This window comes from Osmia lignaria, chromosome 15 (assembly GCF_051020975.1).
Source record: "Osmia lignaria lignaria isolate PbOS001 chromosome 15, iyOsmLign1, whole genome shotgun sequence".
NCBI classification, from domain to species: domain Eukaryota; kingdom Metazoa; phylum Arthropoda; class Insecta; order Hymenoptera; family Megachilidae; genus Osmia; species Osmia lignaria.
The window spans coordinates 2,838,256-2,863,489 of record NC_135046.1 but is presented as its reverse complement, the minus strand read 5'-3'; the positions used below and the strand labels follow the sequence as shown (position 1 = coordinate 2,863,489).

The 25,234-nt window shown below is 42.7% G+C and overlaps 2 protein-coding genes and 1 long non-coding RNA gene across 5 annotated transcripts in view; 1 reads left to right on the top strand and 2 right to left on the bottom strand.

Annotated features, from left to right (window-relative positions):
• LOC117600326 (dipeptidase 1) overlaps positions 1 to 10,926 on the bottom strand; it is a 59,047-nt gene extending 48,121 nt beyond the window's left edge. Inside the window, exons 1-3 of one of the 3 annotated variants that reach the window (XM_034315630.2) lie at positions 9,724 to 10,926; positions 9,418 to 9,507; positions 7,761 to 9,334 (exon numbers count right to left, since the gene is read on the bottom strand). In XM_034315630.2, coding sequence (XP_034171521.1) covers positions 7,761 to 7,885 — 125 coding nt within the window. In that variant the 5' untranslated portion in view covers positions 7,886 to 9,334; positions 9,418 to 9,507; positions 9,724 to 10,926. Of the gene's footprint in view, positions 1 to 7,760; positions 9,508 to 9,723 lie in introns of all 3 variants that reach the window. The other 2 variants (XM_034315628.2, XM_076692644.1) reach the window with 2 other exon arrangements.
• LOC143306116 (uncharacterized) overlaps positions 1 to 25,234 on the top strand; it is a 98,655-nt gene that overhangs the window by 15,959 nt on the left and 57,462 nt on the right. The gene's annotated exons all lie outside the window — the stretch shown is intronic.
• LOC117600128 (uncharacterized) lies at positions 19,619 to 22,190 on the bottom strand. The gene is made up of 2 exons (XM_034315134.2): positions 22,179 to 22,190; positions 19,619 to 21,334 (listed from the first exon to the last, which is right to left on the bottom strand). Exons 1-2 carry the CDS (start codon positions 22,188 to 22,190, stop codon positions 19,619 to 19,621), a joined length of 1,728 nt encoding a protein of 575 aa, XP_034171025.2.

Here is a 25,234-nt window from a genome sequence, read left to right as displayed (position 1 = left end):
GTGGACTCGCTAAGACAGCATCGACGCCTTGCCGTAACTCGGCTAAATCGAGTTACGCCGTTGCAGCTACATTAACTCTGTCGGAAGTTACTGTCTGTTGGTGGCTGCTTTTACCGTGTACGTGTTGCACACGCTTCGGGGATAGACGTACAAGGGTGTCTCGGTTGTGCATACGTATCCGTAGAACCGCTTATAACCGAAAATTAACCTCTTGCTCGTAGGGTGTTATTTACCTCGGGCTAGTGAGTCGGCAGATTGCCGAAGAACCCTTTGCTCTCTCTCTCGTCGTTTGCACGCTTCGCGTCTTTTCTATCAACTATTTAAATTTATGGTAAATGTCTACAATTAGGGCCTCAACGAGAAATCAATTGAAAAGAGGTAAATTCTATGTATTTTTACCCCTCGAATCCAAAACTGTTCATAAAATTTGGGGTGATACATAGGTTAGATTAGGTTATTAGAAAAAATATAACTTTCCTCACGGCAAAAACTTGACCAGTCAACAATAGTCTCCTTGCTCAGTTTTAATTCTTGGTCATAGAATGCACCGAATTTACTCCTTTTCAATTGATTTCTCGTTGGGGCCCTAATTGTAAACATTTAATCAAATTCATTCAATTCTTGGATGTTTCATTTCTTCGCGTGTTCATAAATTGAAGAAAATTTTAAGTAACTCGTTCGGTCGCGTTCTTCTCTTCAAGAACGAACGCTTGTCTGCATTATTCGTTAAAAATGACCAGGGTGGAAAGGGTATTCATTCGTCGAGACGATCTCGCTAAAGATAATATCCTGTCGTGGACAGGGGTGGTATGTACACATACCACGAAGTGGTTCGATAACGAGGATCAGTATAACATGATCTCGTGGTGACCGATTCTTTAGAATCTCCATTTTCCTAACAAATGGAACCACTGGACGGTGCTAATAATTCGTCTGCCCCTCTCTGTTCTTCCTCTTTCTTTTTCTTCCGCAACGTGTACACGGTACAATGGCGAAGATTCCTAAAGCGCAGACTTCCAGGGAACTTCGATCGTTATCGTGGCTCTTCTTTTCCATTCGTTCACCTCGCGGCCCGTTAACGAACGTCCGTTGGTAGCCGCGAAAGTTGCGCGACGGCCGATGGTTTCAGCGTTCGTTAATAAAATTAATTAGAACGACGTGAAAAGAAAGAGCGACAATGCTGTGTGCCGAGAAATTTTCTACAGACTTTACGACGTAAAGTTGCGGCTTCTTTACTCCCTTGCGCTCGATACAATACCCATTCCACTCTCTGCCCCCCCAAGATTATTTTAAGCTAAGATTATTTTATAATAATCTCAATTCGATCCCCTCATTTGTTCTTTCGCTGCCTATCGAGGTTCAACTAATTTCGATGGATAAGCTGAGATAAATTGAATCGTTGTTTTCCAAATGATTATTATTACGATATATCAACCTGTTAATTATCCAGCTGGATAATCTTCTAACGTATCACCGGTCGTTTGCTCAAATAGAAACTCGTAGGTTATAGGAAGGGAAGAAAAACGAGATGGCGCATTAAATTTTAAACTTCATTGGACTTTATTAGACAGCTGGAATTAACGAGGGGCCAAAAGCATACGCTTGTATTTCCAAGATAAACGTTATCGTGGAAAGGCGTCTGGTACGGTGGTTGCACCACCTTTAACCCCGATTCTCCCAGACGACCTGGCAGACATAGCCGCTAGCTAACTGAACGAAATTAATCGAGAACTACAGTGGGTGATCAAATTATTATGAACAGATGGAAAACTTACATATTTTATGTTTCCGATGCTATTATGTATTTCATAAAAGTGAAATATACCCGTTCCGGCAAAAACCGTAACAGCCTGCCTTACTAATAAAAAAATTCAAGTTTTACCGTGGCAAACTCTCCAGATATGAACCCAATAGAAAATCTATGGGAATTATTAAAGCATCGCATTGCATCAGAAACTATAATTAACAAGCAATAACTGATTGAGAAAATTATATTCGTATGGCATTACGGATCCAGAAATGCTAGAAAATTGTCGAAAAAATATGGAAAGCACGCCGAGATATTCAGGCAATTATAGATGCCAAGGGCGGCGTGACCAAATATTAATATTATATGTGTTTTAAATTGTAAAATATAGCAATATTATAATAATAAAAATATAACAGTAAGTTTTGCAATAAAAAGGAATACCATTTTAAGTGTATTTTTAATTCTATTTCCGATCAAACTTCAAATAAATGGTAATTTCGAACTGTTCATAATAATATGATCACCAACTGTATACATATAATATCAAAGGTTATTCTTTTTTATTACATATTTGCGCGTTTCTTCATAAGTAAAATGGATAAGCTGTTTCCTACATTCTCGCGATTAATCAATCAGGATATTAAGGGAAAGGAACGTCCATCGATGAGTATTCTTGCGGATCTCTTTACTATGGAAGGGCGAAAGAGTGTGGAGGAAAAAGGAAGTCATTGTTTCGAATCGAAGAAGACAGGGAGGGTGGCTGGAAATAGCTTCGTCGATAGACTTGGCAGGCTTTCGTCGCTCGTAAAAACAATCCCCAACACTGTCTCATCATTCCCCAGACAGTAGTGCTTCTTACCGCTTCAACTTCTCCAACGTTGTTTCCCCTTTTTCGATATCCATTTTAATTTTTCCTTTTTCCTCCTACGAGAAAGAACACTTCACTCGGTAGAAATAGAAATAGTCGTGTCTAGTCACGGTACCTTAGTTTGTATTCAGAACTATTCTATCGTTAATTATTATTTGACCGAATTAAATTGGTTTCGGCAGCGAGCGGGTTAATCTTCCAGTCGATGGAAACCGGGAGCGTTGAACAGAAGTACCTAGGAAAGAAAATCGTTTCGAATCGATGCACGAATTATTTGAAGTGCATCGAAGGTATCTTGAGGTAAATCGAGCTTCGATGGTTCCTCGAAAGGAAACGAAGAGAACGAAATCGTTCCTGGCGCGGGTCACGTACGTACGAGAGTTCAGCTGTTAAACTAGAACGATCGCTTTTAACGAATAATTTTCCGTTCTGACGAAACACGCGTGAAATCAGGAATATCCGTCGATCTTTGATCCGTGGGAAATGTTTGAAATAGAACGACACCGTCGAGTCTCGTTACGGCGGATAAAAGAATTTTATAGCGGCAGCTTGCTGCTTTTATTTTCGGGGAAAAAATCGAATATCGAAACCGTCGATTTCTACCGCGGCGCACTTTTAACGAAGCATCCGGGAAAATTGGAGAAGATAGTAGCGGTTTTCTATAGGAAGACTGCAATAATCGTACGTCGAGCAATTTCACGTCCCGTGCTTTCCATAATCCTTCTCTACTGCTATTGCGATCGTTATCATTGCCTCGTAGGCCACATTCTTTTCGGATACGGTTACGAGCCACGTCGAATACACTCGAAGCTATCGAAGACACTGCATGCCAAAGACGGTATAACGAGCTTTCGTATCCCCTATTTTACCCATCTTTCGATTATCTATTTTTCATCGTACGTTAATCGTATAAAATTATAGGATAAATAAAAAGATGAATAGAAAAATGATAGATTATAATAGATCGTGGAAGAGAAGAGCGTTAGACGCGTGTCTTTATCCACTTTCCTCGGTTCTGCGTTCACTTGGCGTACTCGGCGACGGCCTAAATCTCCTTTTCTGCTTTTAAGCCTGAAGCATCATCGTGGACGCTACTTGCACACGCTGTTCTATGCGAACGTTGCCCGCGTGCTTAGATATTTATGCGCCGCCAAGCGGATGTGACGCGACGCGTTAGTAACTTTCAACTCGTTCCCCTATTCTAAGCCCTGCAAACAATGATAATGTCCTACGAATAGCCCTCACGCGTGCACGCTGCATTATCCCTCGACTCTCACCCTTTCTGATCTTCTCCCGAACTTGTTTGATGATTTAAGCTTGGAAACTTGTTGCTCCGAGGGTTGTCGAACCGGCTGGAATTCCGGCGCCCATTAGAATTCGGATTTGTAGAAAGAAACGTGCTCGGGAGGGTGCTCGTTGATGGGAGAACGAGGGAAAGAACCTTCAACGTTGTTAAACGCGAGGCCGCTAAACAGGGTAAAAAGATTTCTATCAAGGGACCAAGTGTTTTTTTTTTTTTATCGTGCCATGTTTTTTTGGTCGTTACGACAAGTAGACCATTTACTTTCTACTTTAACTTCGAGTTACATCAATTTTCATGTTTACGCATCTTTTTCTGTTATTTCATTCGCGTGTTGTCTGAAAAGAATCAAAGTTTCTGAAATGTGAACTTTTAAAACTCTGACTAAAATCTCGCCGGTATTTTGGTCAAGTTGAAGAAACAGCCGAAAGTTGCTCGGTGCTTCCTACTTTCCTTTCTTTCCTTTTTCATCCTCTCTGGGAAAACATTTGAAAAGAATCACGACAAGTGGAAAAGAATTCTCCTCGACCCGTTAAGGATACTCTTTGGAATTTCGTAGCCGGGCACGATTCAGGTAATTAAATATTTCCACGCGGCAATCAACGCTACGAACAGATCCCGTTGAGCAGTGATAATAATTAGAGGCCGGTGTCCGACGCGGATTATCAGCTTGGCGGAAGAATATTCCCGCTTTTTCTATAAAATGCTTTCGGTTGACGTTAATTTAACAGCCGTAACAGGTAAATAACAATAATTGTGGGTAGATTTTCGTTCGCTGGTTTTTCAGCTTTCAACGGGATATTTTCAACAACGAAGCATCGCAATAATAACACGTTGATGAAAATGCTGTTTTGTTTTTCCAATTGAGGATTGAAAGAGCGTGAACCGAATGGTCGCGCTGTTATCTCGGGGTCCGTGTTTCTTTTTTTAAATAAAGCGCAATCCGTGAACGATTGCTTTTTGTTTTCGCACGTGTTCCTAGCGAATACACTTCGTAGCCCGCGATGCACGGATTGGCCAGTCTGGAAATTTCATCGAACCAGATTCATCCATTTTTACGATCTCACGAACAACACGGCGACGCTCATCGCACGATTGTTACGTAAGCTCTTCAACCCTCTCGAAGCATCGCCACCGTCCTCCCTCTCTCCCTGCCCCTCTCGTACCGGTTGTCGAGGGAGAAAAATGCAAACTATTATACCGCGCACAATAGGCTCGACGAGGCTTTCACTCGTTATCGGTAACGAATCGCCTTCGGCTCGTCGACAATCGACGAAATCGCTCGCGTTCCTCTTTCACCTTCGCTCTACCCTTTCGCAACGATACCTTCGAGGACTTCTAGAATGGCTATCGCCACCGAAAGAGGTGAAAAGGTCCACGATCGAGATACAGGACAGCAGAGGCTGTAATTTGAAGTAACAATAGGCTCGTTCTCGTTTTTATCGCCAATGGCTGGCTTATTTTTCTTATGTGACTAGGGACAGTGGTGCTGACTGGGGGGTGAGTTCATTTAAGTCAGTGTTAAAGTAAATGAACACGTATCCAATTTACAAAGGCTTCGTTAGGTTCCTGAGCACGTTACAGTTCGCAAAAATACCCTAACAGTGGTATTAAGTTTAACAAGAAACATAATTACGACATCATTAATACGAAGCTGGTGCACTTCCTGCTAAAATTACAACCTGAGGTGATTTTCCACGAACTGCACTAATTTTGTCTTAAAGTTGCTCCCAATGGACCGTCAGTGTATGCATATTTAACACAACCACGTAATCCCTCTGTGTAAATACACACTGTTTTATGAGAGTAATTATTATGTCATAAAATTTGTATACGATTCACACTACCGGTATAACGTGGCTCTTCTTTTTTTTTTTTTGAAGGGAAGCTCCGCTATTAAACAACTGATCGGGATTTTTGTGAGTTTTTAACTCAAAATCTAAATTATCAATTTTGACCATTCTTTGCAAGCCGATCACAGTGGTCACTGTGAGTGTTTATATAGGATAAAATCAGAGATCGGTGGAATCCTTGAAGAATGGTCACAGAAACCGATATCCATGTTAAGTCTATGAGAGAAATCGAATTACGCGGTTGTTTATAATAAATAAAATTCGGGTTGTTTTCTTTTGTTTTGTCTTGAGAAGAAAAAAGATAAATACAGAAGTCTACTTTCTCTATGCTAACTAAACTAAATTTCTCTTCACTGTTACTTTTTACACGCCACATTATCAACAATTAAACACTACTTTTAATTGCTATATTGTGTCCTAATTCTGTTAAAGTTACTTTTACTACAAATCAATCGCTTCGCTCCCTGTATCAGGTGATAGTTTCGAAAGAGATGTCGTACAACTAACACTAAATGTCCCCTATTTAAATGCAAAATATCTCGAGGGAATTTTTATCTCGTTGTAATTGCTGGAACGTTTGCTATGCGATCAGCTATCGAACGAAAGAAAAACTTAACCAGATCTCGATCTTTTCCTCGTCCCATGGGAAGAATGAAGTTTCCTAACGACAAGGGCCATTGTTGCCTTTCGATCCGACAGGTTATTTGGCCAGACATCGATACGACCGTTCACCGACGATACACACGAACCACCTAGCAACCGGACGTATCGTGGAACGTGTACAAACGGAAGTAGCCAAAAGAGGAGACACACGGGCATGTTCCGCGAACAGGGCGGGTAGGGGTGGATCCGGAAATTCGAATCCACCCTGCAGTAACCCGAGAAAGCCCTGGACCAATAGTCACCAGCTATCCTCCAGCTAAATTCTATCTTGCTTCTATTTCTCTCTTTTAGTTTTCCCGTTTCAATTCCTTTTCTTTTTTTCTTTTTCGTCCGCTTAATTCTCCCTCCTCCATTAACGTCTTTTCTTTCCCGCGCTCGTGAAACTTTCTCATTATCTCGGAGAAAATGCGCGACTCTCGAGTTACGTTCAATCGAGTCGTACCGGCCTTCTTTCTCTATCGCGATGAAGGATAAGAAAGCGATTGCCGAAGGAGTACCTTAGTCGGTATCCTAGTTTTATAAATTCGATACAGTATAAAATTTCACTGGGAAAGTTTGACAATGTCGAAAGAAATTTCGTGCATTTACTGGTTATGCCCGGCAAGGATTCGATATCGCGAGTAAGCGTTGACGAATGTTACGAAGCGGAAAGGGGTTGTACGTGGGGTAGGGAAAGTTTGTTGCCAGTTGGACGGGGTGGGCGTCGAAAAAGCCCGGTTCTCGAATCGTTCCACGGTCGATCGCGAGTCGGACACGAGGGACATTCCTTTCAGGTTTAATTCCGGTGTAATTAGAGGCACGCTCCGCTATAGGACGTCCGTTCATGCTCGTCGTTACGACGACATTGTTCGTTCTGGCTATAAATTCGTGCCTTGCGGTTCTACAGCTTCAACGGCACTCCAGTTAACGATTACACTGGACTTTTCAGTTATTCATTAAAATTTCAACAATTTTACGGACGTTCGCCAAAAATTCAAGAACCCTAGCTACACGGGGGGTGGAACAGTTTCTCTAAATTATACACAGAGATTTTTACTCGTTTGCTGGTAACAATGTTCAAACATTACGCGACAATTATCAATGTTTCTTAGTTGTTTCATCACTCCGAATTATATAAAAGTGTTATCTAATTAACGAAGGCAAAAAACGAAGTTCATTGTGATATCTCGAACTCGTCTCCATTTAACAAAAGGCTTTTAGAGTGATTCAAAAGATGATTGTTTCGATGAATTAAAATGGAACACCCTGTACAAACGCGCAATCAATCCGCGGCACTCAAACGATCAATTCCACTCTTGAGGTTCAGTTGAACTCGGTTTCACTTACCCGTCTATCAGTGGCACATCTCTGAGTATCCTGCGAGCTGCCGCGAGTCGATCTCCAGCATGGGCAGCGAGCAGAATCCTCGTCAGTAGCTGACCAAGGACCATCACGCCCACCACCATCCTCATCCTCCTCCTCGCTGGACCCGCAGCTTCTCCTTACTAATGTCCTCATGCCATCACCGTCGTCCGACCGGTTCACCCGCAGGACGTATCCCTTCCAGCAACGAAATTCTACGATTTCCTCTTGTCCCTCCGCTTGACTATTCTCTTCCTTCTCTCTTTATCGTTCACTTTCTATCTTCCTCCGTCTCACTCGTCACCCTTTCCCCTCATTCTCGCGCACCTCTTCACCGTGAAATATCGTTCAGCGAATCGGCGAGATTTTCAATCGTCCATCAGACCCTACCGAGAGTCTATTATCGCTATGCTAATCAGTTTTCAATAGAATTATCATTTGCGAATCAATTCAGAGATCACATGTCCCTATCTGATCTCTTTTTACCCCTGGAACATACGTTTTCACGCATTTTCAACGAGATCACCAGTTCGTCCCTCGAAACGTTTCCTGTCATCCTCGTCGACCTTATCCTTCCGCTTTCCATTAAGGAACTTTGCTCGTTCCTTTATTTCACTTTATTTTCCGTCAGCGTCGCCCACATATCTGTGCCTTCTCAGTTCTTTTATCTTTCAACAAACGTTGCACTTGTCCCTGCCTTATCTTCGCGTTTCTACGTTGACTGTTTATAATTTCCCCGTCGGGACACAACCGAGATAGCGATGCACCTTTTTTCTTTTTTTCACGGAAAGTTTCAGCTCGCTTCAAGCGGTTCCGCCGACGTTCGCGACCCGCGTTCGTCGAATTCTTTTGTGTTTTCGAGTGACACCCTCATTCCAGCGAGTTACACTGATAAAAGAATTCAGCAGAAGGTATTCGGATGTGTTTCCAAGGGTTTATTCTGTAAATTCCTGGTAGTTATTCAGGAATGAGCAGCTAACTGAACTGTTGGTCCTCATCGATCCGATGTTTCGAGGAAGTGTCGCGAGGGCCGTCGATGTTTCTCGAAGGAGGTGCTTACAAACAGCCCAGTCGACGTTCGCCTCGCTCTTTTCGCAGTTGCTACAATTTGCACAACAGCTGGCTACGCGATTAAACTGGCCTTTTGATCAGGGCTTCTTTGACGAGTAGCTCGAAGGAAATCGAACCATTGCCGTGGAAACACTTGGCTAACTGTTTGCTAATTACGTCGAATCTCTCTCTTCGTCCAAGTAATCCGACTCGAGAAGCCACCGGCTCGTTATCTTTCCTTTCCTCGATTTTGTTTCGAAACGTTTGCTGCTCGGGCGTCGTTGAACGTAACGACTCCGCGAAAGGGTTGCAAACGCAAGATTAATTAGTTTGGAGAAGCGTGTCGAGCGTGAAAAGCTCGTTTTGCTCCGATCCTTTTTCCGATTGAACGAACCACGCTGCTCTCGTGCGGTTTTTCTCGTTTCTCAGACTCCTCTGGTCATCTCCTTCCGATACCTCATGATCCTGAACGCGGTATCGTGACCCACTGTTACGAAACGCTCGTAAATCTGTCGAAATTAATTCGGCACTCGATTAAGTCGCGCGATTAATTACGCAACCCGTTGCTCCGCTCCACCTACCACTGGCTCACCATGAATTTGATGTTCGATTGAGTTCCTCGAAATGTCCAGTAATTCGTGGTGGATGAATTCAATGTTCGACGAGGTTTGACACGGGTTTACTGTAATTCAGGAAGGAAGAAATGCTTGAGAATTTCAAGGTGTTTAAGTTGATGAGTTTAGAGTCCCTTCGTCCACATTATACGAGTAATCTAAATTATAGCGCGTCTGACGATTCATGGACATTTCTACTGTGGCGGTCGACGCGCAACTTTCATTTCTAACTCAATCAAAATGATAATGCGATAATATAGATTACTTGTACCAATTTGAATTACCATCAAGGTATAAAGTGGTACACTTTATTTCATCCGCGCTAAGTAAGATTTTAAGTTAGAAAGTACCGAGGAAGATCGAGGAAATCTAATTTACTTTGGAAGAGAAATTACACGAAGGTAATCCGTGTTCTTTCGTTTACCGTGCGTGAATCTGATTAACAATTGAACAGGTAAGAGGAATGCGATCACAACGAGGCCGTTAACGTCGACTGCGACTAATGAGTTGGCCTGTTCATAATTATCGGCAGACACGGCCACACGCTCGCGCCACCGGTTATCAGCCTGATATGCGGATATTTATCTCTTTGTCGATGATTAATTAGCGCTAACGACGTTAACGATCACGCCCTTTGATCCTCCTTCACGCGGATGACCAAAAATGTCCGGATAGTTGCTGGTCAAATTCGATGATCTTTGATTTTATTTATGAATTTCAATTTTTAATACGAGAAACTCGAATGCAATAAGATCGTTGTTTCTTTTAAATAAAGTAGTAAATTCTAAGAGAACAAAGCGTGCGAAGAGTCCTTTGTTCTCAACTTTTTTACTTCTCCGTTTTAATTACTTTCACGTAGATGGAATAAAGTCTATATATATCGTTCCTCTTTAGCTTCCCGAGTAAAGCGATGAAAAGATCGTTTACAATTCACTGAGTAAGGTGTTAAATTAAAAAAAATGAAATACTATAACTGTTCCAATTATTTCGAACCGACCGAAACATATTTCTCGTTCGTGTTAATTAATCATCCAATTAGACCACCGGGGGAAGAATATCGCGTCCCTTAAAAATTTCCCTTTGTAACTTGGCGCAGCTGCGTACCTCGTAAAGTAGCACGACGGAAAAATCTCGGTCAACGCGTGCGGGCAAAGTTTCCCGTAACTTTCAAAGTTTTATCTTAGAAAATCAAGCGGAAAGAAAAATCCGCGCTCTGTAAAGAGTCAGTGAAGCGGATGAAAGTTGCACTGTGGTAAAGCTCGGTGCGTTGGAGATTGCGTGGAACGGATACGATTATCGAGAGGGTGTTTCCGCGAGTTTGAAATAACGCGGTCCGATGGCCGGTTGTTCGCGGCCCGGAGTTGAAGACCCGACTGACGGAAACGTACGCAGAAACTCGGTATAGCCGAGGGCGCAGGCGCTCAGTTCCCTTCTGCGATCTTCCTCTCCTCCATCGGGATCTGCTAGTCGCCTCTGTCACTCGATCGTTCGCTTATCTCTGCCTTCTCTTCCGGAACCGCTATTCCCTTCGACACTTCGTATTCCGATCTCGCCTTCCTCCTCGTCCGCCTACCTTTTTTTCAACCACCCCCCTGATCGTCAGCTCGAAGATGAAAACAGACGCTACAAAGTCGCGGTTACACGGATTTAGATATTTCCCTCTATGATTCCATCAACAACGAACCACCGAATCGCTGTTTTATGGCTAGTAAAAAAAAGATCCTGTCGCTCTGCTGCTTTTTTTTTTTGGTTTTATGGCAGCTAACCCTACACCCTTGGGAGATCGTTTCTCCTCGGCTTGCTGATCTTCTAGTTCCGTTTTTCATCTTAGCTTCTTTCGTCCCGTTTTTGTGGGTAGCGATGGGTTTTTTATAATTATATTTCAACTCTTAACGCGGTGGTAACTTCTGACCGTTCGTACAATGATTTTCATTAAACTTTAAGCTTCAAATTGATATATCATGAGCGCCATTTCGCCATAATTGTGTGTCCTGAAATTTCGCTCCACTTTCCACGTTTCAAAATCGACCATTTTATATGCAGAAACCTAATAACTCAATCGTTGTTTAAAACGTGTCTCAATGAATTGATGGGCAATCATTGTGACGAGAGAAACGAGAACAAAAATTCGTATCGCAAGCGTTTTGGGGGGGGATCGACGGCTACTGATTGCAGCAATTACCGGTACACAGTGGAATAATTATCGCGTCGTATTAACTGGAGTACGGGTGCTCGTGAAAATAGCAACGAAACGAAAATATCGGGAACATCTGCGCGTCGCGACTTTTCGCAGTTGCTCGAACCGGAAACGAACGATTTTTCAGACTTCTACGAATAGTATTCTGTTTTCCTTTTTTTTCTCGCCTTTGGTTCTTGGTCAATTTGGCGCGGTCGAGCGGACGCAATTTGCGCGGCACACCTCGAGAAGACTGGCTCCGATCCAATAGAACGGCGCGACCGACGACACTCGATTATTGTTGAGAAATATAAAAGCATCGTGGAGAGTATAAAAGGTGGCGGGCTGAGGTAGCGTGGTACCGGATGTCACGTGGTCTTCGATCGCGAAATCGGTCGTCGTTGCCACTCGTGTGGAAAGAACAGACAGCGTGAGGTTATCGAACCCTTCTCGAAATATCGGTGAAATACGTTATTTATAATTGTAACTTCAGTAACAATCAACTTGCAAATCATTATGTACGACAAACGTCAGAGTGAAAGGATTAAAGTACGCACGGCACACATTTCTATCTTGGATTCCGTGATCGTGCCACCCCGTAACGGAAGCAGATCTCTTTTGTGCTGACGTATCGAGTGTGGATTCGCTTGATCAAACGATTGGAACACGCTTACAAAATTCGTTCCTACCCGGTCACAGATACTGCACGGTGTATCGATTTGAACGTCGCTTTGAAGACGCGGATCCAGGACACGAAAGTGGGGGGAAAAAGTCTGCGCGGAAATGTTGATTTTGCCTTTCGAAATTTCTGTATTTGCGCTAGTGATGGGCATATTTCTGTATTGGATTGATATTTGGTATCGATAAGTATCGATGGCCAAAGTATCGATATACATCAATTGGGAATAAAATAGTGATATTATTGATATCAATACGTATAATTAAATTAGAAGTGAAGTTCAGTAAAAAATAGACTATTTATTCAAATATTTCTTTTATAATATTATTATATTTAATATTTTTATTTTTTTGGACGTGCATCCATTACGAGGATTATTTAGAATCTATATACAGATCTTCTGTTAACAGCTTACCTATATCTAATTTACGTTTACATAACTATTTATTAACTTATGCATTACTATACATTGAGATCAATATTGCATACGTTCTACATATAAATAAACATATAAGTGAAACTTATTGCTACAAAATATTTTTCAATCTAATTTTCTCCTTACTGTATATACGTTGTATCAAAATTTCGATGTTCATATATTAAGTATCGATACTGCAATATATCGTCATGTTAAATATCGATACTGTATCGCCCATCACTAATTTGTACTAACAGTACAGGCTGTTTTTTAATGGACAGGACAGTCTTGATTCGATTCGCTGGAAACAGAACTATATTTTAAACGTGTGATTAGATTCTTTGGTGTTCGACGTTTCAATATTCATTGAACTCTGCGCTAGACGACATTCGATTATCGAGAGAAATAGAGTGGGAAATGTGAATAAAGGCAGTCGCGTGTTCGCGAATTCGCATGGCGTTTTAGTCGCACGCTTTTGCCCGGCGTAGCATGATGCAAACGGAAAGCGGCTATCTCGTAATTAGAATTTAGCAAACCAGCAAACGTATCGACGCGTGTATGTCAAACCGATTTTTCGACCAAACGGCTCGATTATGAGTTTGCTCGACTCGACCGTAAACAGTGATTTCACTTGGAAATTCGCTCGATACGCGGATCGTGTTGTTTAACTTGTGATAATTCGTGTATTTTGAAGGCTCATAGCTGGATGGTTTTAACGAAAATATTGCTTTTAATTCGATGGACGTAACATATTCTGTGTAATTCAGGTTATCAAAATTAGGATTTTGTTATATTCCTCTAACCTATTGAATCTTTGGTATCTATAGGGAAGCATATCGCGAGGATCTTTGGTGTCTAATAATTTCCGGAACGGTGGATAATTTTTCTCTGGGAAAAAACGAACTGGCTGGGGGGTGGGAGATAATTTTCAATTTATGCACGACAGATTAGAGAGAAGGTTGTCACGCGAAGCAACGTTTCCTCAAAACTGTAAACCGCCGTCGTCTAGCCGGTAATTTCCTCCGGTGAAATTGCATGCCTAAAGCGGGCAATCCGGATGGCTAAGTTTTTTATCGCGTTAACGCGGCTGATGCTGTCGTTATTACACTTTCCTCTGGACACGTCAACCTCCAGTCTAGGATCGCGTTTACCTCCGTTCTCTGGAAACATCTAAATCTTCGGTCGTGACTCTACAATTCGACGAAGGGCATTGCTATCACGCGATTGATCCTCCTTTACGAGGAATAAATTACCTATCAGTTTTTATCGTTCATTCGGATGATTCTGTTGGAAGTAATTTCCATCATGATTACAAACTGTTCGTTGATCGTCGAATTTTTGGAAGACAATCACAGCGTTCGAAGGGAAAGCAATGGCCCGTGAAAATACAGGCTGGAAAAAGCGTAACAGATTGAACGACGAGGGAACGTTTATGGAAATTGGTCAGTTCGAAGAGGGATTGACCGGTTGCACCGTTTAAAGCTGCGTCCACGCCCAAAGTAGCGATCTCAGCGTAATAACGATATCAGGCTACGTTACGCGATACCTACCATTAGCCACGCTAGTCCAATATCGATTTTATCCAACTATCCTCCTAGCAGCTGAATATTTGGCGAATTCCCTTCGGGCGGTTGCTGCGACCTGGGCATCAATTTTAATTGAACGTTCTGGCCTTGGATAATTTTTCGATCTACTTTATCCTTTCTTCTCACGGAATATTTATAAACGCGATTAAATATTTGGAAGGTGTAGAGGACAGGTGAAATATTGATTTTATTTTATTTTTTTTTGTTTTTTCAATAACTAACTAGATGATTACAAATTTTTCACTGCTAAGCTATTTTCTGTACAGGAGACAATTATTTTGTAACGCAAGCTTCAAGCACCAAGATGACACAGTAATATCGCTAATATACTGTTAAGGGTAAGCGCGAACCCGCCTTTGTAAAACCTTATCGTTGCATCGTTGCCTTTGTAACAGACAAAGAAGCCAATTTAAAGCTTCGTTGACCCAACGAATTCCAAAAAAAGAGAAATCCAACTAAAAGCAAGGCAAAAGCGTGATAAACGCAGTGAATTTTCAATTTTCCTAAAACCAAGCATTAAGATGGCATTCTCTTAAACATTCTCCGTACGCTTTAAATTCCATGGGTCACTGTAACATTTTCGCCATTGTTGAAACTTGGTCCCCTACGAGTGTACTTGGTAGTCTCATTGTCGGAAGGATAAAGGTCGGTTCCCAAGACGCTCCACTCGAAGGGACATTCCGAAGGATCCTGTTTCATAGGTTTGCATAGCTTTCGAGGAAGGAGAGCCTGCTGTCGTACATAAGATCACGTGTGCACCAGCTTAGACAGGTACTCGAGGAACAGTCTGCGTGCTTTAAGGTAATTTCTCACAGGTGCGCCGCGTCGAGGCTGGCAGCGACGCAATCTGGCACCTGTAACGACATACGCGCCCGTGTATTCGCGTGTGGTCGCGTGTTTCTACACCCACCACGCCTCCCGTCTTCTCGTTTCACCATCCAACTCGGGATAAATGGCTCTATCGCGACGGCATTTGCTCTTCCGATCCTGCCATTATTCCGACATAAAGCTCTTTCTTCGTTTACAATCATTTTTAACGTTCATTCGTGTCCCGAATTCTCGAACCCTTTTATTAAAACGTTGCGACTAAAAGTTATTTATTATGTAAAGCACGTAACAATTAGAGGTCGTAATGATAAAAGTACGAGAACACTCGTGACAGGTAACGTTTTAATGAATGGCTTTACGAGTCTCTAAGGAATCGTAAATGCATAGTTTGTTTCTATCACGAGGGAAGGTATAAAAAAGGAGTTAAAACAAGAAGAAAGATAATTTTATTGCTAGAGTAAAATGTTTCATGTGAAATTTATGGTCGGAAATGAAAAAGGAAGATAACGATAAAAAATCTTAACGAACTATGGTTTCTTCGACTGAATTAACACGGAGTATATTAAATCTCACGGCTATTAAGTGCACCGGAAGCTTCTAGTTCTGCGGTACTTTTTTTTTTCTCTCTTACAAAGTTCATTATTATAAGTGGCTCGTCGGTGGGTCAACGACGGGCTCGAATGGCGTCTCGGCGGGTCTTCTCTCTTTCTCTATTTAATGGTCGCGTCGGTCGTTAGTTCAATAACGACGGCGATAAAAAAGGAACTCGAGGAGAGAGAGAGAGAGAGAGAGAGAGTATTTGCAAATGCATGCAGATTGCCGTGATTTATCGAGCACCCTGACGTATCCGGTATAACTCGCTGCCTAGAAATGTCTCTACGGATTAAGGCTTTCAAAATAAAACTGTTTCCTGCAACAAAGGGCTGCTGATGGGTACCGGTGGAACTTTGGTTAACGTTCTCAAAATAATTCATAAATTCGGTACTGTACAAAACTTTCCGAATTTTGCATAGAAAATAGGGGACCATCGTGTGTTTTCAACGTTTCAACGCGCTTATTATAATTCAATCATTCGCTAGATGAATCGTTTATGAACAGCTCGGTGAAAAAGGCGAAAGAGGGGGTGGGAGTGCTTGAAACTTGACCATCGCGGTGGATTTGCGCTCTCCTTATGCAAGTATCGGGACAGTAGCCTCATCCCTCTGGCTGAACTTTCTTCCGGCTTTCCCTCACTTTCTAGCAAACTTTGCCTCAAATTAATTTTGCAACTCTAACTTGGCCAGCTCTCTCGGCTCGATCGCGTAGCTACATCAAACGGTGTCTAACGCCAAGTTAGGGGAAGCTGTGGGGGAAAAAAGTGGTCGCAGGATCGTGTTCGTGGAAGTGGAAAAAAATTTTTCAAACTAAAAGGACGATCGTTATCGGTTCAATGACATTTCAGCATTTTTGCCGCTGAACTAATCAAACTTTTAGTTGAAAAATAGTTTTTTTTAACGTATCATAGACGCGTTATAATTTTTAACTTAGCATGTTCTTTTAAATTTAAATTGCGGTGTGTTTAAATTTCCTCTCAAGAAAATGGTCCTCGCGGACAGACACCGGGAGCGTTGCGAGCAGGGATATGGAAACAGCGTATAGGAACTTCCGGCAAGTTTCCCTCCGCGGTACTCTCCCGATTTTCTGACTGCACTTTTTCCATCCCCCTCTTTTCTTCTTCTTCGATTTTACCCCGTTTCTGTCGGTGGTAAGAATTCTCGAGCGGTGCACGGCATCGCGTCGAAAGTAACCCTCCGAAATTAGATTGGATACTATCAGCAGTCATCTCTGCTCTTCTTTTTCTCTCGATTCTCTATTCTTTCTTTTCTTTTTCATTTTCCACTTCTTGTCGCATTTTTTTCTTTCTTACATTTCACTGGCTCACGTGATTAACCTGCTCCCCAGTGACGAGGATCACGAACAGGGCAAACGGAAGTTCAGTTTACATCAAGACACGCTCGTAAGAAGCGTTAATTACATCCGAAACCAGAGAATCACGTTACTATGGGATTGTGTTCTAGTTCTTTTTCCTGCTGCATTTTAAGTGTACTCTGGAGAGTCTGAGTGTCCGAAGTTATATAGCTCTCGGTGATTTATCCAACCTATTAAATTCTAACAAGAAACATTCGCGGTCCTTTTATGGTTGTGGGTAAATCAGAGTCGGCTATCATCTTGGCGATATTGATAAATAATTTTTAAATTTTCTGTTTAATTGGAGCGGGGAGGAGGGTTTCGTCTCCCCGGATGGCTTTAGTTCGGGTCGGGGACCGCTAGGTGGCGGCGAGATGACCAGTGACAGTGTTCTCGCTAGCGGTCGCCCGGCATATAGTTCGAATATATAGGTAGAAGTTCCGAATTGCGGTGTGATAAGTGTCTGGGGCAGGGATCGTCTGTTGTCAGCCCCACTGACGAGTCTGACAGACGATCCCGAGACGAAACGCCTTTTTCTCTCCTCTCCTATATTTTCTTAATTTTTATCGCCAGAATAATAACACTCGTCTTATATCACTAGCTAAAATCTTTCATCAAGCTTAATAAATTCCTCTGAAAAGAGGTGAACAAACGCGATTCGAATCCCCCGGGTGCGTATCGAATACAGCAGAGACACGTATTTTTCGCGGTGTTACGAGGATACGGGCTATTAAATGCTTGGAGCATGCGGCCGGAAGTGTAATGGAGAATCGCATCGCGCGTTTAAATCGTCGATCGGATTTTTAACGAGGCCCGTTGCGAGAAGCAGGAATTGCAACGCTGATGAGCAGCGGTTCGTCGTGATTTTTCGATATGGTCGTATGAATCGTCGATAAATATTGAACGGATGCTTGATGACGTATCGATGACAAGGGACGTGATGGAAAAAAAAATATCGTCGAATTCGAAAGGAAAGATTTGACGCGGCAAATTGATCGAACGCAACGACACTCGAACGGCCCTCGAACTTTTTCATTCAGTCGAACGATTCGTTCCGCTGTTCTCTTACGCCATGAAATTTCCTTCCATCGGACGGTTTTCCCCCGTTCCAGTTTATCTTGCGCGTCTTTAACCGGCGAGAAAAGTGGAACTGGAAAGGGAACGTTGCTCCGAAAGAATACTTCCCAAGCGGCGGCCAATGCATGCTGATAAACCTGCCGGACCAATTTAAATCCCAAGATGGCGTCTGCGGTCTTCAGCTTCTCTCCTTTCTTTCCATTTTCCTCTCCCTCTCGCACCCTCGTTTTTCTATAGCAACTTCGTTACCCAAGATCTATCGCTTCGAACGATTTATTTAAACCTGTTTCGTTCTGTAGACGTTTCTATTTTTTGCGAAAAACCTGCGAGAAAAATCCATACCCTTTGGTTCCATTTTCTGGTCATTAACGACATTATTAATTTACTAGAAAATTCGGGAAACGGAAGAATTAATTCTTCCGAGGGAAGTATTTGACGATCGACTCTCTTTGTCTGATGACAAGTAATTAGACAGCGAACTGCTAAAACGGTGGCAATTTAAATTGAATGTTGGGTCATTTCAATTTTCATTCTTTAAACTTTAAATTTTGATCGTGATTATTTAAAGAATTGTTAACACCGAAGAATAGAACGAAACTCTTTTATACATCGTACGATTGATCCGAACATTGAGTGACATTATTATAACATCGTTATCCCCGCGTATTATCCTGTCAAGTTTACCTCAAAATCAGTCTGTCTCTCCAAAGGCAACTTGACGTTTTCATTCAGATTCTTTTCACTCGACGATCTCATCGGTATTCCTTTTTCTACTTTCCATGAAACTTCCGCGTTTGCAGATACGCTTAATGCTATTTTATTCTTTACAATATGTACCTCTTTGCTACTCGTCGAGCAGTTTTTAAATCGTCTAAGTGGACGGATTACTACTCTTCCTGTAAGTTATTCGTATCGACAAACGATCGAGCCGTCTGGTGGTATTACGTCGGTCGGCTAAATTTTCTCCGCAGTTTCACCGGAAATGTATTTAATATCATTTGTTACCGAGTGTCTCTAGCGGAATCGTTGCCCTTTCAACAATTACCTCTGTACACGAACTGAAATCGCCTCGGTCGGACCTCGAGTCTCGAACGTTTCATTAAACGAAGCTCTCGCATTCGCTGCGTCGATTTCTCGCTTTATTTCCCTGGCGATTTCGCGCTGGACGAAAGAGATATCCCTTTTCTTCCAACATTCGAACATCTTGAGACGAAACTTTAAACGCTATCACAGCCCGGCAGTGTACAACTCCCTTGTTGTTTCATTTTTCGAGGAAGAGAGGGCTTAATGGAAGGAGCAGGTAATCATAAACTCGGATAGGAACTTTATTTTTCAAAAGTGTCAATATAGATACAAGTAGGGCTGGCTAACGAGATTCAATTTGTAACAAAAGTTTTCCATCATCGATTGGCCCCTGCGCCAAGTGAAAAAGGAAACTACGAAAACATTTTTCTAAAAGCTACTTTGGTTAAGCTTCTTCCTCCTTTCCTAGCTCGATCGATTTTTTAACATCCGGCTGCTTCGCGATCTTCAGAATATCAACTACCGGCGGCGTCACGGGAATCGTTTCGGTTTCTTCAGGAAACACGTACTCTTCATGGTTTTGAGAGGCATCGTAAAAATTCGCGAGTCCTTTAAAGTGCTCTTGTCCATGCTGTTCATAGGCTGAATGATGATGATTCTCGTGATGTTTGTGATGGCTATCGTGATGGTGTTTGTGGTGATGATCATCTTGATGCTTGTGCTCCTCCTCGTGAGAGTGGGCGTGTTTGTGTTCATGGGATTCGTGGTGTTTGTGGTGTTCGTGATGATGGTGCCCCTCGTGATGATCGTGGTGATGCTTGTGCTCGTGACCGTGTTTGTGCTCTTCTTTGTGCTCATGACCGTGCTTGTGTTCTTCGTGATGATGGTGTTTGTGGTCTTGATGATGTGAATGGTGGTGGTCTTCGTGGTGTCCGTGGTGATGCTCCTCTTTGTGACCGTGCTTGTGTTCGTGGCCGTGTTTGTGGTGATGATCCTCGTGATGATCGTGTTTGTGATCTTCGTGATGGCCATGGTGATGTTCCTGTTTGTGACCGTGCTTGTGTTCGTGGCCGTGTTTGTGATGATGATCCTCGTGATGACCATGCTTGTGCTCGTGGCCATGTTTGTGGTGATGGTCCTGGTGATGACTGTGATGATGATCCTCGTGATGACCGTGTTTGTGCTCGTGTCCATGATGGTGCTTGTGTTCCTCCTTGTGACCGTGTTTGTGGTGTTCTTGGTGCTCGTGTCCATGATGATGATGATGGTTCTCCGTTTCCTTGTGAGTATGATGGTGATGATGTTCGTTAACATGGTGATGTTCGTGATGATGATGATGTTCATTGTGGTGATGATGCTTGTGATGATGATGGTGTTCGGCATGGTGTTTGTGTTCCTCGTGATGCTCGTGTTTGGAATGATGTTGATGACCATGATGATGATGGTGTTCTCCGTGATGCTTGTGATCGTGACCATGTTTGTGATCGTGTTTGTGCCCATGCTCGTGCTTATGCTCGTGACCATGGTGATGTTTATGATCCTGGTGGTGTTTGTGACCATGATGATGATGGTGTCCATGGTGGTGGTGATGATCCTCGTGATGTTTGTGTTCCTCGTGATGCTTATGCTCAGCGTGATGCTCGTGTCCGTGATGATGCTTGTGATCGTGTTCGTGCTTATGCTTCGCATGATGGTCGTGATGCGCCTCGTGTCCATGGTGATGGGAATGATGATGTCCATGATGGTGGCCATGGTTGTGGTAGAAAGAGTGCTCGACGCCGTGACTTCTTCGCTGAGTAGGGACGAACGTGATGTGAGCCGGGGCGGATGAAATTCGTGGCTCGATCACTTGTTTCGGAGGTTTAACATTGGCGTTGAAGGTGGTCGAATGCAGGGGCGATGGAACTTGGCCAGTTAGAGGGAACGTTAGCGGTTGGAAATTGTTTCCAAGGTCGGATAATTGTCGTTTTCGAGGATGCTTTTGAGGAGTTAGGAGGATCGAGCCAGGAGTTGGGTTGGCCGGTTGAAATAGTCGCGGTGAATTGATGGAATCGACCAATTTCAGGCTGTTCGAGGGTAGTCGCGTTCGATTTTCTTGCGGCGATCTTGAATCTTGGCCAGCCGCCGCTGTCAGTAGCAGAGCGACGGCTAAAAGCCACGCCTGAAACATAGGAAACATAAAATGAGGAGAGTAATTTCGGAACGATCGAACCGCGTAGCGTTACCCGAATCGCGTTAATCGAGCACGGTAATTCGATCACGGTCGCAAAAGCGGACGATGATAGTAATTTTGGAAAATCGCGTAACCACCAGCGAATTCATTATGATGCGCGGCTCGTGTGCGGCGGACATTAGCACGGCTAACCAAAACGATAAAACAACGTCCAGACTGGTGGAGCATTTTGCCTCTCGCGTTTTCCGCGCACCTGCGAAACGAGCACGCTCGAGCGGAAGAACCGGAGATAATATCCAGTAAATCGTCGCTCTGGCTGCTTTTATCAGCGCGTTTCGCCTTTGCCGCGGAATTTCTCCTAGAAGGTACAGTAAGGCGGGCGGCAATCGAAATCGAATCTCGATTCCGCGGCGAGGAATCAGCGAGGTCAGCTGTCTCGACGGAACGTAGAGAAACGGTGCGTTTTCAGCGTGGAAACGAATGGTTCCCAGCAGAGTTCCGGCCAATGATTTATGCCCGATCCTCGCCACCGTCGACGCGAAAAAATTGAAGCTGCCCGTTACGCGACGGAGAATTTTAAATTAGCCTTCCGTTTTAGGTCTAGCTTTATTCCGCGCTGCGCGCGAAACCACGCGACGAGAATGAATTCGCCGAAATGAAACGCAATCAGCAATTTTATTTTCAACCCCTCTTCCCAACGAATTCCAAACACGAACCGCGCGTTCGTTAAAAGATTCATCGATTCAGTTTCGATCGCGTTTCGAGGATTATACTCGCTACCGAAATCAACGTTCCGGCGCGTCAAGTCATACACTGCGGAAGGAAAACTTACCAACGTCGCCATGTCGCCGTTATTTCGGGTGTAGCCCGAGAACAATACTGGATACCGTGGCTCTGCGACAACGTACTTTTATATACAACTGTTCACCGTCGACACTTTCTTCCGTGCTAAGCACCAACGTCGTTTACGACACGGGTCTAATGTTTTAATCGTCGTCATAATACCCGTTGAACCGCGACCAGCTCCGATCACCGTCACCCTATTGCCGAACATGGAATGGAAATTCGTAATCGTTCGCTGTTTCCGGTATGACAAAAAATCGAGGAAGCAAGAATCTTTCCGTGTCTCTCAGATGAGCCGAAATCGATTCCCGAGGGCACGATTCTCGTTGTGTTTTACGAGCGAACGAAATTGCGCGGAGAACTTGATAATAACTGTGCTCGGATGATTTCTAACTTCAGATTTATTGTTTTCCACATTATTTTGCTTTGTACCCCCGGCACGCTATACAAGGTAACGGAAAGATAAATAGCTAAAATTTCTGAGACGTAAAGAATTTTTATTTAGGTACATTGAAATATGGAAAGTTCAAGATACAAGTAGCGCAAAGAATATTTATATCTCGGAACGAATGCATTTCCGGTGTTTACGTTTATGCCACGTTTTTTCATCTTTGAGAATAGTATCTTTATGTCACCTTGTAGGTATAATTTTTCATATTAAAAGAGAGTATCGCCATAGGCGATAATTGGTTGATTTGCAACGTTTGAAATCCATGGAACAGCGAGATAAATTTCAGAGATTATTCTCGTGTTATATTTCACATTACTTCGATCCTCTTTCGTCTACAATCGTGAATCGTGTCATTATCTCATGCTTTTAACGCGTTTGATATCAGCGCTCGTTTAATCGTTAACTCGTAGGTAATACAGTGAGGATCCTAAGTACCATCAACGTATTATTAGTGGTAAAATGTGGCAAAATGAATAATCGAACACGAGCGCTATAGTAATTATATTTTTAACAATTTTTATTAAAATATACCGCACCGTGTGTGGTTATTTCCAACCAATCGCTTATTCTCTTTCTCCATTTTAATTGTATCCTCCTGGTCCATGTACCATACATACTCCCATTTTCCACAGAATTTTTAATCACATTTCCTACTTGCCTTTAAAATATGCAAATTCTGTAATTCTATAACGCCTCGCTTTTGTTCTTGTTCATTTACAATCCTCTTTCTCTTCAGGTTTCACGTTTAACGTTCCAATAAAGATGCAACAGTAATGATAACAAACAAACGAGCAGGTTTTCGCTTTCGTACGCTTACGCACGGGTTCGAGTAGAAACGAAACAACCGGTGCATACATTCAGCTTAATTTATATCTCATTATTTAATCGGATAAATGGCTTGTCTTTCTCGATCGGTTCCCCCATGAATATTTAACGACTCTCGTTCGTTCCCTCTACTCTTTTTCATTCCACGACGTCGCGGGGATCGATCGGAAAATTTGCCGATTAATTTTCTGCAAACATTCCTATACTCTCAAAGCAAACGTTGATCGTGCAGAATAATTAAACGCGATGTAACGATGTTGTTAGAATTTCGACGATGAAACAGGAGTAAAGATAAATGGCATCGATGTCGCCGGCACTTTCGATTCTTCGTTGCGACACTATTCGCGTCCGGTCGTAAAATATTTTCCCTAGCTAGCAGGAACGTCTTACTTATTCGTAGTTTTTTAGAAGCCGTTTTCCTCGCCGACGTCTCGGAAACTGATTTTCCTTTGGACATCATTCTTCCTGCAAAAAATCGACTAAATTGGTTGATATTTACGTTTGCATCGAGACGTTGAAAAACATGTTGCATCTTGGAAATAATTTAACAACTTAGCTATTTTATTTTGATTACATCATATTTTAATCAACTAATGTAATTTTTTTCTACGGATAGAAATAAGAATTATAGGAACTCGGCGAGAATGTTACAGACGCGTTGGTGCGTCAAAGGCTTTAGACGCGTTCTGCAAACGTCAAAGTGTGAGCTAGTCGATACTCGACGAGAGGAAATCGTTCCGTTCGATGTAATTCAATTTCATAAAAGGGCGACGGCAGCGCAAAGGTTAACGGTCCGAATGTAAAAAAGGAAAGAAGTCTGTGAACACGTTGGAAAGGCCGAGTTTATCGAAGGGAATCCGTAAACGCCGTAGCTGGTTGAACAAGTTTTTCATTTTTACGAGAAGCAGAGGGTCGGATAGAGGAAATAGAGTCGAGACCCCGTTACCCCTTTTTTGACCCGTCGAACGCCTCGACTCTTCTCATCGTCGCCAGTTACTCGGCCGTGATTAAAGGGATAGCACCCTCCATTAAGAGAGCACCGGTCGTCTTTTATCGCGCGTTTATGCGCCTTTCGCCGGAATTTATGCTCTCACGTTCCTATGTACACGTATTTCTACGTTACGATCTCGCGTGAACGAGTCCGCGAAATCGTGAAGCAAAGTTCTCCCGTATGATCGTTAACTCTTTCATTCGGAAGGATATACGTTTAGGATGTTAAAAAAAAAGTTGGAAATTCTTCGTCTCTGAATTCTAGCTTATTTCATTTTTATTTTTCCAACTTTCTGAACGTTTATCTTTAACGTAAAAAGAAAGGTAAAAAATCTGTGAAAAGTAGTCGACTTTTGTTTTACAACACACGTTCCGATTAAATAATGATTATTCGTTGTTATTTAAATCACGTATCGTTTCGTTGACGTTTGGTAACCGACATTTCGAGGCATATCGAGTGAAAAGAAAAAATTGAAAAAAAGAAAAATATGTTGACACGATCGACGGCAAAGTTTAGCGTAAAATATATCGAGTCGCGATAGAAGGGGGAACGAAATGAACGGTGATTTATAAAATCGTCGGCCGAGGATGAAATAGCCTTTCCATCTGCGCGTCAGGCCTGATAAAGCATGCTCAATGAAGTGACAGAATAATCGTATTGTGTAGGTACACGTGGGAACGATAAAATCCTGCTGTCGGTAGCGAATGCTACACGTGGCATTTTATTATTGCGCGTCGAAAGTAACGACGAACATCGTTTCGTTGTTCGTTTAACGAAT